This window comes from Micropterus dolomieu, linkage group LG07 (genome assembly GCF_021292245.1).
Source record: "Micropterus dolomieu isolate WLL.071019.BEF.003 ecotype Adirondacks linkage group LG07, ASM2129224v1, whole genome shotgun sequence".
Taxonomy (NCBI): domain Eukaryota; kingdom Metazoa; phylum Chordata; class Actinopteri; order Centrarchiformes; family Centrarchidae; genus Micropterus; species Micropterus dolomieu.
The window spans coordinates 12,604,042-12,621,029 of NC_060156.1; the positions used below are offsets into that span (position 1 = coordinate 12,604,042).

A 16,988-nucleotide genomic window follows, 5' to 3' on the forward strand; every position below is an offset into this window, starting at 1 on the left:
GGGAAGGAGATTGTTCCCCAAAATCTCGCAATACATGGCCCCGGTCATCCTCTCCTTAATACAGTGCAGTCGCCCTGTCCCATGTGCAGAAAAACACCCCCAAAGCATGATGCTACCAACCCCATGCTTCACAGTAGGGATGGTGTTCTTGGGATGGTACTCATCATTCTTCTTCCTCCAAACACGGTTAGTGGAATAATGACCAAAAAGTTCTATTTTGGTCTCATCTGACCACATGACTTTCTCCCATGACTCCTCTGGATCATCCAAATGGTCATTGGCAAACTGAAGACGGGCCTTGACATGTGCTGGTTTAAGCAGGGGAACCTTCCGTGCCATGCGTGATTTCAAACCATGACGTCTTAGTGTATTACCAACAGTAACCTTGGAAACGGTGGTCCCAGCTCTTTTCAGGTCATTGACCAGCTCCTCCCGTGTAGTTCTGGGCTGATTTCTCACCTTTCTTAGGATCATTGAGACCCCACGAGGTGAGATCTTGCATGGGGCCCCAGTTTGAGGGAGATTGACAGTCACGTTTAGCTTCTTCCATTTTCTAATGATTACTCCAACAGTGGACCTTTTTTCACCAAGCTGCTTGGCAATTTCCCCGTAGCCCTTTCCGGCCTTGTGGAGGTGTACAATTTTGTCACTAGTGTCTTTGGACAGCTCTTTGGTCTTGGCCATGTTAGTAGTTGGATTCTTACTGATTGTATGGGATGGACAGGTGTCTTTATGCAGCTAACGACCTCAAACAGGTGCATCTAATTTAGGATAATAAATGGAGTGGAGGTGGACATTTTGAAGGCAGACTAACAGGTCTCTGAGAGTCAGAATTCTAGCTGATAGACAGGTGTTCAAATACTTATTTGCAGCTGTATCATACAAATAAATAGTTAAAAAATCATACATTGTGATTTCTGGATTTTTTTTTTTAGATTATGTCTCTCACAGTGGACATGCACCTACGATGACAATTTCAGACCCCTCCATGATTTCTAAGTGGGAGAACTTGCAAAACAGCAGGGTGTTCAAATACTTATTTTCCTCACTGTATCTTCTAATTAAACATCTGTTATCTGTCTTTTCTTTCTTGATACTAACAGGTCACTACAACACTCATTCACAACAGTGGTGTGCATGATGACAAATGTAAGATGTAGAAGTCGGAGGACAGCGCTGTGAGTCTTTGTCACTGTCCCTTCTGAGTGTTTGTAAATTAATTTGTATCGTATGCTGCAGTTTAATGATTCAAAGTTCAGCCCTGTAACTCTCTTTGTGTAAGTGAATAACTGTATCTGATGTGTCACAAATATTCTGCCTCTTCATGAACCAGTGAAACCTACTATTTTCTTGTGTTGTTAATGTCATATTGTACTTTCTAAATCTGGATTGCTATACTGAATGTAAAGTAAAAGGTTGGTCTTGATAAGAGACAATTTTTTGTTTTTGGATTAATTTGTATTTATTTTGTTACAGTTATATACTTTTGAAATACTGTCACATCAACATATAGTATCCTTGGAGTCTTTATACATTTATATACTGATTCCCTAGATTCTAGTCTTTAAATTCTTTATAGACATTGATTATGATGTGAAATTAAATATGAAGATCTTGTAAATATTTTTAAAACCTTAGGTCAAAAACTTTCCGTAAAACCATACATAAATAAATTCTTATAACTTGAAAAGCCTGGAAAATATATATTTCTGTTGTCTGTTTATGTGATGGGATTTTGAATCCCATGTAATGATTGTTACTGATAGGAATGAGTGTTTTAAAGTGATTGATAAAGGGCAATATACATATATCTCTTAAGAATGAAATGCAATAGCACTTTCTGCCAGAATGTCAAAACTCTATTTATATGAGAAACTATTTATCTATATTTATTTTGTGGAATAAAATGAATGTGTTTGCTACAGAATATCCTGCAGCCTAACAGAGACAGAGGCAGTATTTTGCCTCCTGGTGTCAGTGTTTTGCTTATATTGTAAATGTCATTTTGAAAAATCTTATAATTTGTTTAAATGTTTGTATATAGTTTAGTGAATCATAAATTAAAATGCTTCATCATTAAGGCATTTAAGCCTAAAAAAACTTTCCAATTATGCAATACATCTGAGGATTACAATGAAGCTGAAGCTTTAAAAATACTTAGAATAATAATAATTGTATTATGTATTGTTTATTATGTATTGTATGTATGTTATTTTAACTTAATACATTTCTATGAGTACTCTTGTTTGTCTTGTCATTGTTACACATACACTTAGTCCTAATAAGGTGTAATAATCTGACTATACCAGTCTGATAAAACAGCTTTGTATTTCTGTGAGAGCAGGTACTGTTCTGTTTTCAGAGAAGCTGTGGTCAAAGGCATGGGTTTGAAATTCCCATTGACTTTGAATCTCAGAGCAAATGTTATGCTTTTTACCCTACTATATTTTTAGCTTTAGTTACTAGTTCCTTTTCAGATTACAATTTTCCATACCTCTCCTGACCAGTGAATGTGTTTCTCCAAATTTCATAATTATGAATTCTAATTTTTCTGATGAATGAACTGAATGTTCCTTTATGGATTGAGAAAATCCTCCTACTTCTTACACTCAATAAAAAATTTAAACCCCCTCTTGGATTAGCTGGAGAATTCATCGTCACAAAGCTTCAAACATTTTTACTTAAGTGAAGGATCTGAATACTTCTACCACCACTGAATATACCGTAGTATGCCTGGGGCCGATGAGATTACGTTTGGGGCTGGGACCTTTTTGTTGCCGTTTGCATGTTCTCCCCATGTCAGCGTGGATACTTCGACTTCCTACCACAGTCCAATGACATGCAATCAATATGTTGATTGGTAGTTAATTGGTAAATGTGAATGTGAGCAGCTGTTTGTCTCTATCAAAGAGCCCAAATTGACAATTATATGTCAGCCCTGTGATGTACTGGCTGTGAGGGAATAATTTATGGATACGGTGCTGCATGTTTCCCCAGATCATGATAGGGTCAAGTGCTGAGCTAAAGTAAGCCAAAGGTGACAGTCTGGGATTCTCCAAAACTTTAGGACAGACTCTGTCCCTCCTCTCTGCCTGCTTGTCGACTTACTGACTGACGCAGAGTTGATGCACTGTTATACATTTGTTAGGTAACCCAAGGTTGAGACTACCTTTATCGTGTTTCATTACAGACAGACTGACTGGCTCGAAAGTGTTGCATGTGGTTTAACTGACACACACTGTGTCTTCATTTGAACCAATAACCAATAGAATCTTCACACATGTACAAAAGGGTGATAAATAACCTTATTTGGACACTTAGTAAGTCTCTGTAGGTCTAGGAAGGATAAATATCCCCAGAAAGGAAGTATCGTTCAGCTTGTAACATAGCATGCTATGTTAGTCTTCAGCCTCCTAAACTTCTTCATCACACCTGAACCTGGCTCACAATATTTCTTCAACACTGGTTAGCAACAGGCATTCATGATACAGTACTGATACACTGAATCGTGCTCATGACGACTCATGCTATAGTTATGCATTAGTTAAGCATGTTTTTGTACTCTTATTATGTTACAGAAATGTGTTTAACATCGCTTGATCAGTAACCACAAATCCTTTCATTGTATCCCCAAGACTCAATGAGGATTATTTAGGCTCAAATTACATATCAGATTAACTGTGAAATAATCATGTAGGTGCACATGCTGTGCCATGATAGAAGCATCCAGCAGCAATGCTGCTAAGCATAAATGTCCGATGTATAACCCTTAGAGATTTGGCCTACAAATAGACTGAAGTGGGCAGGGCTTCGTGTAATCAACAGATGGTTTGATGTGCAGTGGGTGACAGCTTAGAGAGCTGGCACATCCCAAAACATGTCAAGCTGCTGGCTCATGTTTGGTCTCAGTGCCAGGAGGAACTCAAGAGTGTCGACCCAGTCATTGTTCCCAACAAATTTGAGTTGATTGACATGATTTCCATTTCTTTCATTACGCATAACCCTCCTCGGTGTGCTGTCTGAACATCACTGGGAAAACCTTCTCCAGTGAACCGCTGACAGGTGACACACATCATCTATACAAATATGCAGCATTTACACATCATCCTGTTACCTGGAAGAAATCCCACAGCACATTTCTCCCTGAGAGTTCTGTCTCCATATAAAGAAGGATTAAGCGACCATGACACTGTTTGTTAGACAAAAATTAACACTGATGTGAACAATGATACTGGATGAAGACGTTCAACATTTATATTTTCATTTACCAGTGGACAATGTAAATAAGTTGTCTTTGAAAATACTATTGATTAAAACAACCATGTCTTTTTTATTCTATTCTTGATGGGCATTGACAGGTGGATCATGTGCCTAAAACATCATCTGTATATTTATGTATTTAGATGTACAAGTATAAACTGAGATGTAGAACCTTGCTGAGAGCGATCCTTGTCAAACCAACATTTCAGAGGGAACTCATAGATTGTACACATTTCTTTATTGAAAACTAAATATGACTTTTATCTGAATAATAAGAAAATTGAGACTATCTACAGATGGAAGTATCGATGTTTCAATTCAAATCACTAATGTGACTGTAACATAAATTTATGGGAGAAGGAAAAGATGAAAGTGCCAACAATGTGAAATATGAAAAAAGAATTATGATGTGAATGATTGATAAAAATTTCATGCAGCATTTATGATTGAGACACATTTCAAACATACTGGAAATGTTTGCAACATTTGAACAACATTTCCTTCAACCACTGAAGGCCAAACAAAGCTTATTACGATGTGAATTTAATAGCATGACGAAGAAAAAGGCTAGTACAGATTGTGAAACATATAATAGCACAGAGTCAGTGTGAAATGTCGCGTTATTTAGGGAGCTGTTGGGGCGCTCAGTTTGAGTTTACTCTCTTCTGCCTCGGCCAGTCTTCAGCCAGGACACAAACTCCTTGGCTGCCTGGTCCTGCAGGTAGGAGCTCACATCACTGGTGTAGGTGCCGTCAGCATGACGTCTAAATAGACTCCTGTAGGAACAGACACAATTAGATGATGCAGTCACAATAACTGTGTAAGTGTGTATGTAATTGTGATGCAAGCTGCTAGGTAAGTCACATTACTATTATTTTGATAAAACATGATTTTTAAATCACAGCAACGGTTCTGATCCAGTACCAGAGGCACACAGCAATTTACAGTATAAATGCAATTAAAGCCAGCCTTATTTATAATATATTTCATAGTGTGAAGAGATTTAGTAAGGGCACTCACCCGTTTCTTTTTGAGTTCTTTAGCCACTGGACAAAGTCTTGTGCTCTTCTTGTCTCCAGGTATTTACTGTAGTCGTTGGAAAATGTCCCCTCTGAATGTCTCTTCATGTTTGGGAGCTCAATGGGTTCAGTCATCAGGGAGTTTTCAGTAAGTAGCCTAGAAATGACGGAAATGATTAAGCTCAAGGTGAGGCAAACTCATCTCAAACACTCCCTTTCCTGTCTTATGGCTGTAAACACCTAACAGCCCTGCAATGTTCTAATTTTTCATGCCCTAGCCTCCCTGTCCTTTCTCTCGCTTGCAGGGTCCCCTAGGAGGTTTTCTACTTGCTGAAGTCTTCACCACACCACAGCTGTTTATCCTGATTCATTGTTCTCATCACATTTATTGACGTTTCATAATCAACAGTACTTTTCTTTTAATTAGATTTGGATCTCATTGATGCTGTGGTCCTTGGTTGTGAAATTGAATGTTCAAAAGATTAAATTACACTATGTGATACTTTAGTACATGTGTACATTTTGTACAGGTGTTGGATCAACAAACATTAAAATGCCAATACTTGAAGACAAAATAACATTATAAATATCAACTTTGCCCACTGGTGTTCTCATTTAGAATGTAAACTGACATAATGAGAAATTACATGTCTATTTGCACTGTGGATCCTAATGTCAACAGCTGATACACGGCTGAGTGCAACACATGGAGCTGTAAATGGCAATGCAATTTGCAAGGAAGCACTAGTGCTCTATGTCTTCCATTAGAAATGTTTGACAAATTGGAGCCCTCTCAACTATAACAATACGCAAAAATAAAGATGAATTTAACAAACAGCTGTCAAAATGTTTTGCTGAAACGTTCAGAGGCATATTTTGAAATATCTAAGTCATTCAATTACATTAAAACCTTGAAACTAATTGCATGATTATGCATAGCTCAGGACCTGCCTAATCCTCACATAAAAAAGATTCTTGCTGGGATGAAGGTTTTAGGCCAACGTGAATTGAACAAAGCTGAGAGTTGATCTTACATGGAGTTTCGGTCTGTGTCCTGGTCAGGCACCTGCCAGCTGCTTTGGATAATGATGAGGAGCAGGACTCCAGCCAAAGAGTGAGCAATTTTCATTGTTTGAGCTTCTGAAAGACGAGAAAAAAAGACAGAAGGAGAGAGAGACACTTCAATACAGCACAAGAGAATAAAATTCTATGTGACAGGAGGAAGGAACAAATATTCTCACCTGTGCTCCTTTCTGTCAAACGTCTGAGAGAGGGATTGTAAAGTGTGTTGATTGGTGCCCTTCTTCTCTCTTGGCTTCTGAAGCAGTTTCATGGTCCCCTCTTGATCAGCACAGTCTTATATAGTGAAGCTGAGGAGCATTCTCCCAGGTGACTCCCCCGTCACAGAAACCTCAGCATCCTCTGTTACTCTCAATCCATTAGTCACCTTCCGTCTCAGACCACTGAATGTATTTGACTTTGTTTAAATACACAAAAAAACCTCAGCAATAGCTGGGTTGTAAAAGCTGCTACTTTAGGTGTTACAATCAAACATGACCTCTATCCTGACAAATAAATACTGACAAATACTGGCACCCATATGTGTTCAAATTACTGTCTCATTTTGAATATTTTTGTTTCAATCATGTAGCCTACAGACAGACAACAGAGCTATATATATATATTTGTTTTTTATAATAGTGTCATCTCTCTACATTACTTGCATGTAAAGTGAGTTTTAAAACTTATGTTTTAAGGTTGATTGTGACTGTGATTGATTGAATTTATCAGACACCAAAAAAAAAAAAAAAATATCTAAAGAGTAACATGTTAAAGTGAAAAAATGTATTTCAAACATGGTCCCATTATGTTAAAAGACAAAGAACACACAAAGAAGCACAAGACATTCAACACAAAAACTCCACTAGTCCACTGTGACTATATTAAAACATGTTGGGGGTTAAGGTGTGGCAGACTCATTTGGACTACAAAATGTAATAGACTTCACAAGTACAAATAATGACACTGTTATTTTTTCAAAACAACATTTATTTCACTTTCATTAGAACATAACTCCATCAGAAATTTAAACGCTCCATAACAAATCAGTGCAGTGCCTTGTAGCTATTATATGTTATTATTTATAATATTTTAAAAAATCATACATGCATGCAATGGTTTTGAGTATGTTTTAAATGTCAGACATTTTAGCAATTTTTCCATAATTCCACATAAAATACAAAATAATGCTAATTTGTATTAGAAATCGGAGATCCATTGCACATAAAAACAAATGCACATATTTCAACTGACACGTCAAAATTTCAGTAAGATAAAATATACACAAAAACTGTGGTAATGTTCACTATAAATGCTGTCACATTCTTCACATCTATTTGGGACTGAGAAGGCATTTCTGCAGGAAGTGACTCATGAGGGTGTATGTATGCCGGGAGGCTGATCCTTGCAGAGCGTGGTTTTTGTCAGTGTACCACTGAAATTAACACCAAATTCAGATTAGTGCATAGACTCTGCATTCCATGTAACATTATCAAGTTACACACATTTTAAATCATATATATTTTTAAAAGTGCATTATAATTCATGACAGTTTTTCCATTTCCAACTTTCATTAAATCAGCACCATCAAGGCCAATATTAGCCCCACTTTCCTGAGCCAATATTTACCATCGCCTCGAAGTCCACTTGCTCGTCCACCAGAGCTTTGGAGATCTGTGCTGCCTGCTGGAAATGGACGTTGTCTACAGGAAAGAGAGTGCTTTCACTACGTGACTGAACATCGAAGCTAAAGTTTATATCACGGCAAATAGAATCCTATTTGTGCAAGGCTTTCCTGTGTTACCTGGTTAGCTGTTGAGAAATAGGGTTACCACATGGCCAAAAGAGGAAGAGTAATTTGGAGGAAATAACATACCATCTGCTGTGCCATGAACCAATAGATAGTCCACTGTTTTGAAGTACTTTGCTCTGGCCACCACCGTGGAATTCTGTTAAATAAAAGAAAGAAAATCACTGTTAATAACATATTGTATATCTCAGAATTGTGCTGCATACCCGCAAAAATTATTCTGATAAGTCTGAATTGTATAATATTTACTTTATAAGCGTCTGAATTCTCTGTGGGCTTGCCCATGTACCGTTCAGTGTATACTGCATCTGCAAAAGGAAACTCAAGTTAATACCACAATCATACAGTACATATTAACACAAACACCAAAAAAATCACACTTATTCAAATGTCTTCAGAGAGTTGACAAGATTTAAACAGAGATTTGAATCCTTAAAGAGGAACTCCACTGATTTTGTACATCAAAGTCTGTTTACAGGTCTTGGGGAATCTTGCTGGATATGTGAAAAAAGTTATCTCAAGCCTTTTGTGTCAACAGTGGAAGCTGTGCAAAGTCTGATGAACTGTACGGTGGGTCTGAAGCCTACAAGTTTGAAAATGAAAATGATCTGTGGGCGTATAGTTGGAAAGAAATGAGATTTTGACCTCTGTAGCATGCTCCTCATCTCTTCTCGAGGCTAGCGGCCCGATGCAGCATTAGCCTCTACTAGCACAACACACCAGCCTACTTATTGAAGTGTATTTGGACAAGATACTGAACCTCAAATTACTCCCTGGTATTGTCTTACTTTCTGTTCTGATTCTGATTTCTGATGGGCAGTTGGTACCTTGCATGGTTGCCACTGCCATCAATGTATGAATATGTGTTTTAATGGGATGAATGTTGATTTGTAGTGTAATACTTTGAGTGGTCGTAAGACTAGAAAGGTGCTGTATGAGTACATTTATAATTTCTATGTTCATTGCGTGACTGACAGTGCTATAGGAATGCAGTGCTACATGGAGTACTTTTTTAAGTACACAGTGTAAAATATGTCAAAGAAGGAATACAGTGCTCACAGAACAGAGAAATATATACTATAGTATAGTACACCAACCATAATATTCCCACTTGGCTACTGGGGCAACTGCTATTCCACATTTGAAGAGTCCAGTTCCAGCACCCAAGGCCATTGAGGTGACGTAACCACCATATGACTGAAGTCAGAATTGATTACATTTAGTGACTGCATATACATTGAATAAAAAGATAAATGATAAATACAGAGAGAGCAACAAGACAGAGTACAACTTACCCAGCCCCATATTGCTATTCGGTCTTTGTCGATAAAACCCATGTCGATGAATTTCCTACAACACAGAAATATTTTATTCTCTGGCAAAAACATGGAAACATATTTAGGGATTCCAGAGATTTACCTTTATTATAAACTCTTCATGAATATTATTAGATCATAACTTCATAACACAGTAGGGTTAAGCCAACAAATGAGGTCACTTCACAGTAGAAGTTTTGTCACAGGGGTGACTGAAAGGGCCAACACACTTTACCTCACAGCTGTTATCTGATCTTCCACTTCAAACGTTCCAAGGCGCTTGTAGATAGCGTGCATTATTTCATCACCTTGGTAACCGCTTCCCCTTCCATCAAAGCTGGCGACAATGAACCCGTGTGAACTGGAGAGGTACGTGGCCCAGTTTAGCTTAAAACGATAGTCCACTCGCTGACTGCAGGGGCCACCATACCTGCACAGGTCAGCAACAGCACATATCATCAAATGTTGATGAATGCCCACTGATTATATTGTATATAAAATCATATATATTATATTGGGATGGAGTGCTGAGGAGTGTTGTTCACTTACACATCAATAAGAAGAGGATATTTTTTAGACTTCTTGAAATTTGGTGGTAACATCATTTGATACCAAAGATCTGTTGGCAAAAAAGGCATCATTACAAAATGTCTCACACCTCAGATGTCTTTACCTACATTAATAACTAACAAATCCACCACTTACATTCCATGCTCAAAGTCGAAAAGGGAGATTGAAGCTCCCTACATGATAAAATGTATCTAAATTTAACAGAGCTACACATATTTTTTAATTAAAATTAAACTTTTTTAGACTTTGTGAACAGGTTGTAACCTCACACAAAAATTAACCATTCGACTGTTTTCTCAGTCGCTTTCACACAGAGGGGGAAAGTTTCCCCGTTCTCTCCTTAAACCTCAGTTTCACACATGAACATACAAGCAGGATTTTGTGACATCACAACCAGTGTGGAAACCAGTCCTAGTCCAATATGCAGCTTGTGCAAGTGTGACATGGAAACCCCCAGTGCACAAACACTGAGAATGGATTTTAAAGTGAAGTAGGAGACATTTTGTGTCTAGTCATTAAACTTTTGAATTGAAACATATTTTTATATTCATCGTTTTTGTTTTTGAGGAAAGTTTTTTTTTCTGTGTGTAGTATTTCTATATATGTCTTTCTATATATAAGACTCTGGTAGGGATCTTAAACATGCATTGTCTCACCAAATCCTGCAATCTTTAGGGTGCCATACTGCATTGTTGGCATTTGGAATTCTGACAGAATATTTTCCAGTAACTTGTTGTCTTCAAGAACGGAGAGCTCTGAAAAAAAGATAAGTGAACAACAATTATTGTCATAATGGAAATTCTGCTGCACAAATGCTAATATAAATATCAAAAACATATATACTTTTAGATCAAAAACTGTTTACCTTACCTTTAATAACTTTAACCTTTCTGATTTGTTTTGTGTAATAATCATCACCATCCTTGGGACCCCCATGATCAAAGTTTTTTTTCATAGTCTAAGTTATTGTTTTGCATCTGCAAGTCAATCTATACAGAACTGTACATGTGCTTACAAACGGTGTAAATGCACAGTTGGCTATACAAAATGTCAAATATCCAGCTAATAAAAAATTCTGAGCGTCCCCTTCAGAGTGTTCTCCATCTGCTGGCTACATGCCAACACAACAAAGAAACATCTAGTATGGTTTGCAAATGTGCATTTTCACAGATGTATGACACTTTATGAACATTTTTATGTGTGAAAATATGAACAATAACAACAAAATACTATTTGATTTGGGGGGTGGTGTGGGGGTGAAACCCTGACCAGCAGAAGTAAGAATCAGTGTGGAAAGTACAGAGCAGATGTAATATAACGTATTATGGTATATACTTTTGTATATCTGACACTGTGGGAAGACTTGTAATTATTTTTAGATTACCAGAACAGAGCTTGATGAACTGGTGTGCAATCAATCATGTGTAACAAGTGGCAGTACAAGTACAGAACTGTACTAATAATATACATATACAATCTGTGCATATTTGTATGGTACACAAGGCGATATGATAATATGAATTTACTGTAAAATGATGCAATTGCAATAAATCATTCAGCAATGGGCTTTGGCTTAATACATTTCATAAGCGTACAGACCTGCCCCTTGGCCCCTGTTGTCCATGAGTATGTAGAGGGGCAACCCAGGTCCTGGTAAAAACAAAGATAGAAAATGCACAAACAGCTCAGAATATTGTTCACAGATGCTCCCCACCACAGATAATACCAACACATTGGCCATGGATGAGTTATTGCGTAAGAGGAAATGTGGATGGGTAACTGACCATAGCAGTCCATTCGGTAGTAAGAGGCGTTAAAGCTGAAGTAAGCAGAGTTGTACTGACACCTGTCCTTATACTGGCCGCAGGTGAGGCACTGGGGGGCAGAGGGGCTGCTTCCAATCACAACCCTGATGAACAAACCAGTAGCAACTTGTTATAACAGTTATGACATTCATTTCATGGGGATGTTGTAAGAATGTGTGCTCTTGTTTGTTGTTTATATGATCCCAATTAGCTTCGGCTAATGTGTTTGTCAGTCTTCCTAGGGGTCAATGAATGCGTACACGTATGGACATTAACTGATACAAAAGAAAAACTAATATGTGTAGCAAAAAATGCTGCAAAAATAAAAGACAGAAGAAATAAGCAATAAAACCAATTAGTTTAGCTATCAGACAGGTCAGAAGAATTCCTTACTTGTAAAGATTCCTCTTTACGGGTATTCCTTGGTACTCATTACTCACATAATATCTGTAGAAGATAATTTCATGAGACAATAAATGTAAAAACATTTACATTTATCTACTTTCTAATAATCTTTGAAGTTTGTGTAGTTTTCCCCAGAAACTCACATGGCCTCTTTTGTTAATTTGGATATGAAGATGACTTCCCACTTTCCAGAGGTAATAGGTGTTGCTTTGCCCTTAAGAAAAATGCCCTTTGTGAATATAAAACTCAACACCAAAGATGTGATGAAAGCCACTATGCTGTTTATTATTCATAAATATAATTGAAAAACACTTACGTCTTTCACATAATGAATATGTTTGTAGCCCTGTGTGTTGCTCATCACTTTATAGAAACTGAGTTTATCTTCAGCAAAGAAAAGTGGTAAGGGCATGTACTGAAAAAAGGTCATATTTTACAGTCAAACACAAAATCAAACAATAAATTGGCATTCATCAGTCAATGGTAGTATCTTTTTCAGAAACTTACATGGCCGATCCAGCCTGTCTTGCTTGTTTGCTCAAATTTCTATAGAGAGTAGAGACATTTATTGCAGTTAATTGGCATTTACTCACATGATCATGACATCAATACAAACGTTATGATCCTCACGATTGCCTGAACCAACCAGAGAAGTGACAGCTACCTGTTTTTCTTTCCAGTTGCTTCCATCAAAGTCATAGATCTGTACGACCACGTAATTTTGTTTTCTCGTGAGCCACTCCACAGCGACGCGTTCATCTGTAACCCAGGTCACTGAGCACAATATGTGATCACTGAGCAAAAGGCAACAGAAAGTGACATGGTTTTCACATGAGACAGACCATGAGGATATCATATTTGCTACTGTTTACAATGCAGTTTGATTCAAGTGATGCTAGAAACAAAAGAATATACAGACCTAGAAGCAACAGAAGCGGGGGCAGCCACCTGAGTGCGGCGAGACGGATTTGTGGTGTCAATCACAAACAGTTTCACTGTGGTAAGATTCGATCCAGCCTGCACCAAATACAATCAAATGTAACATTCTTGATAAATAACTATATATCATGAGAGTGTGAGGAAGATAAACCATGAAGTAGACAATGTGAAGAGAGAGCTGCCCTAATCATTTGTGTTGTATAAATAAATTTTGACACTCAGTGCAGAATATTGCATGCAACCATGTTTGAGAAAAGCACCTTTGGGTATGGAACAGCCACTGTTTTGGGATACTGCTCAGATCCATACCAAGAGAACTCCACTTTGTGAACATCTGTATCATTAAATTCTGCATAAGCCAAGAATTTTCCAGTTGATGACCACCATATTGCCCCGTTTGATGCAAACACTTCCTCTGAAAATGATGGGGGAAAAAAAAAATCTCTGTAGCTATCTATCATTTAGAGATACAGATGCACACCTCTTAAAAAGTGAACGTTACTTACCTTCATAAACCCAGTCAGGGACACCATTAAGGATTTTATTGTATTCCCCATTGTGGGTCACCTGCACAGGTTCAGCAGTGGCATTGGATGTGAGAAAAATGTTGAAGTCTGAGATGAAGGCCTGAAAAACAAATTGTAGTTTTAGTTAGTTTAGCTTATTTTTTGATTATTTTAATTACACATATTTTACAAATCCATACTTAGATTCATTAGTTTACTTCATAAGATGCACTTTCTACACTAGTCTTGCAGGACCTGATAGTTATTTAGCAAAATGCAAAGAGTCCCATATTGCCTCACATACCAAGTAGCTGCAATATTGTTCCCTTCAACTGAATGTGAAGACAAGGGTACATGATAACGTGTAAACTTACATATTTGCTTCCTGTTGGGGCCCAGGAAAAGTACTGCACAGTGGTTGGAAGATTAGAAGGCATAATAAATGTTCTGGAAAGAAAAATGAAAAGAATGTGGGGTCATACCAAGTAAATCACATACTGTTAGTCTGACGTGTCACTCTAAAAAACATTTTATTATTTATTTATTTAGTTTGAGTTGATGAAATCCTGCAGTTTATGATACTATCAAAATAAAACATGGCCACTTACGAACTCTCCTTTTCATAGAGGGAGTAAGAGGCGGTGTAGGAATGTCTCCATTGCTGTTGGATTGCAAACACAAGACTTGTTTTCAGACTTTTGTTATCAGCAGTGGTGGAAGAAGTATTCAAATCATTCACTTAAGTAAAAACACACAAGTATCAGCAACAAAATCTAGGATACTTAAACTATCAAATGTAAAAGTACTCATAGTGGGTGCTGTCATTGTTAAACTCTTATATTGTTGAACCATATTTTAGATGTATTAATATGAAAGCTGTACTTTAATGTTGCTGCTGGTCAAGGTGGAGCTAATTTGAACTACTTCATATAATTTTGGTAGTTTCATTTGTAACAATGGATAATCTTTTACAAACTGACCATGTATTTCATATGTAAAATCTTAATTTGAAAAACAACTAGTAGCTACAGCTCTTAAATAAATGTAGAGAAGTAAAAAGTACAATATCTCTCTCTGAAATGTTGTGAAGTAAAAGTATAAAGTAGCATATCTATCCATCCATCCATTGTGAACTGCTTATCCTGTGTACAGGGTCACGGGGAAGTAGCATATCATGGTATTTAAATAAATATATAATAATAATAGTAAATAAAAAAAGTACATGTATGTCAAAATTGTACTTAAGTGCAATGAGTAAATGTACTTAATTATATTCAACCACTGGTTATAAGGCTTATTGTAACATTTACAGTGAACTGTTGGGAAACTTGAACTACTGTAAAAAACAGATACACAAAGCTAACTGGGAACATTCACTGGAGTTTCTCACCTTTGAGAAATTGCTTTCAAAAGCGATGTACTTATGATCACCTGACAACATATAATCTGTGGCATCCACTTGTGCCTACAATGAAAATTATTATGGAAATATTAGTTTATATGAGTAATTATTCAGACTTGGATTTTTTGTTTAATTGTTATAACAATAACAACATTTCCATATTTGAAAAAAATATGTATATTACAAAGACTGAATTTTTCAAATATATTGACTCCTCTTGTGTTTCGGCATTGTGGAACATGACATCCCCATCTCTTGTTTTATGCAGATACTCCTTGTCTGCAGAGATAAAAGACAACAAAAATTTGAGATTTGTACACAACATGAATATTTACATTTGCTCTTGCCCAAAAGAACAACCTGTGTAAGAGAGGTGATACCTGATATCCAATACAGATTGTAGGATCTCCACCTAATGGTGTCGTTGAAGTAATCTTCAAGGGTGAGTGGTCTTTTGATACCTTGAGATTCTGAAATGATGCACAATGCTGCATTAACTTTGTTGACATGCTGAATATAACAATATCAGACAAATGTTGCTGTTATGTCGGAAATGAAACATCATCTATCGTCACACGGTGGCGCTATTTGAATTGATTGTTTTCCCAGCAGCATGCTATTACACTGGTAGTCCACACAAGAGCAATTCATGAATCATATCGTTGATTCTTCCTGTACAAGTTTTGTTAAGGAAAGAAATCAAACAAAAAAATAAATAATAAGCACACATTTACACAGCAAAAAAGTAGCCTACACTATAGGCTACTCATCACAGAATAAAAGTCTGCTTGAAATTAACCAATCAAGCACATAAAAATGTTAAATGCTTTTTTGAGTTACACAAGCGGTTATACTGAACATGAAGCAAAGACGCACAGGGAGAGAAATGCACAGAGAGGCCTGAGCTGTATAACTTACTGCTGAAATAAACCGCTGTGATCGTTATTAACGTGATGACGACAGCCGCCCCCACCACCCCCCACAGCACCTTGCTGCAGCCCTGCGAAAGGTGACACAAAAGTTACTCAAACATCCTCTGAAATCACACAACACAAGCTGACGCTGCAGGTTCTCTATTACTGTTAGTCTATTCATTCACCCCAACAGTGAACTACGTGTGATCATGCGTTCACAAGTGTTTGTCTTTGTATTTTACAACTTTCCCCCTCACTACTGAAGCTGGTAAATCGATTACTGACCATGGTGCAGAAGAAGTCGCCGTGAAGATCTCAGCCTTTTCCTTATCCTAATAATCCTTGTAGGTCGATGATGTGAAGTTTAAAGTGACTTCTTGGACAAGCAGCCTGGATAACATACTCTCCCTACAAAGAACCCCCCGCAACAATAGATTTAAACTACATATGGCAACATAAGAAAACTGATCTTGTCCTACTTAAGCAGAAGCAGGCTTCTCACACGTCCTGCTGCATTCCTGAGAAGCGTCCGACACCAGACAAGAGATGCCTCCCTGAAGTCAGCAGCCTGCCCAACTTTCCAAGAGCGCACAACTTGCTGAGTATTTAGGAAGTGGCTTTTTCACCAAGGTTGCAAGTCACTCGCTCCACAAATGTGAGAAAGCAGAAGTCGGCCAGAGCTTTACCTCCCAGTTCAATTCAAAATGTGCTTTTTCATTTTTGGGAAAATAAACCACAATTAACAGTGTTGTTGTTTTTCTCACTCTCTATGAATGGGCAGATTTTATTACGTTGTGGATTCAATAGAAATGCAGGAAAACATACTAATATGGCCAAATAACACTGGCTTAGGCTACAACTTGCATGTCTGTGCATGCCCCAGGCAATCAATGTGATTGTTATGTATATGTATGCCAAAATAATTCTTAAAAAATCTCTCTAAAAATAGCAGCTCTGACTGGCTCAACAGTCATGACTCATGA

General features: G+C 37.3%; 3 protein-coding genes across 3 annotated transcripts in view; 1 reads left to right on the plus strand and 2 right to left on the minus strand.

Moving 5' to 3' along the window:
* The window catches only part of LOC123973905 (sodium-driven chloride bicarbonate exchanger-like), a 34,297-nt gene extending 32,215 nt beyond the window's left edge, over positions 1-2,082 (plus strand). Inside the window, 1 exon segment of the mRNA XM_046054279.1 lies at positions 1,104-2,082. The gene's annotated coding sequence lies outside the window, so the exon portion shown is untranslated.
* A 2,741-nt stretch (positions 2,083-4,823) lies between these two features.
* On the minus strand, positions 4,824-6,571 carry gcgb (glucagon b). The gene is made up of 4 exons (XM_046054351.1): positions 6,521-6,571; positions 6,314-6,419; positions 5,281-5,436; positions 4,824-5,036 (listed from the first exon to the last, which is right to left on the minus strand). Exons 2-4 carry the CDS (start codon positions 6,406-6,408, stop codon positions 4,916-4,918), a joined length of 372 nt encoding a protein of 123 aa, XP_045910307.1. The 5' UTR covers positions 6,409-6,419; positions 6,521-6,571; the 3' UTR covers positions 4,824-4,915.
* Positions 6,572-7,313: 742 nt separating this feature from the next.
* Positions 7,314-16,966, minus strand: LOC123973491 (fibroblast activation protein, alpha). The gene is made up of 26 exons (XM_046053562.1): positions 16,291-16,966; positions 16,010-16,091; positions 15,472-15,561; positions 15,276-15,370; positions 15,080-15,154; positions 14,298-14,350; positions 14,064-14,136; positions 13,690-13,810; positions 13,444-13,598; positions 13,164-13,261; positions 12,909-13,038; positions 12,752-12,790; positions 12,561-12,659; positions 12,388-12,458; positions 12,233-12,286; positions 11,819-11,943; positions 11,634-11,684; positions 10,691-10,789; positions 10,014-10,083; positions 9,700-9,894; positions 9,444-9,498; positions 9,246-9,345; positions 8,398-8,456; positions 8,215-8,287; positions 7,968-8,041; positions 7,314-7,773 (listed from the first exon to the last, which is right to left on the minus strand). The coding sequence occupies exons 1-26, from the start codon at positions 16,291-16,293 to the stop codon at positions 7,672-7,674; spliced, it is 2,241 nt and encodes a 746-aa protein (XP_045909518.1). The 5' UTR covers positions 16,294-16,966; the 3' UTR covers positions 7,314-7,671.
* Between the last annotated feature and the right edge of the window lie 22 nt (positions 16,967-16,988).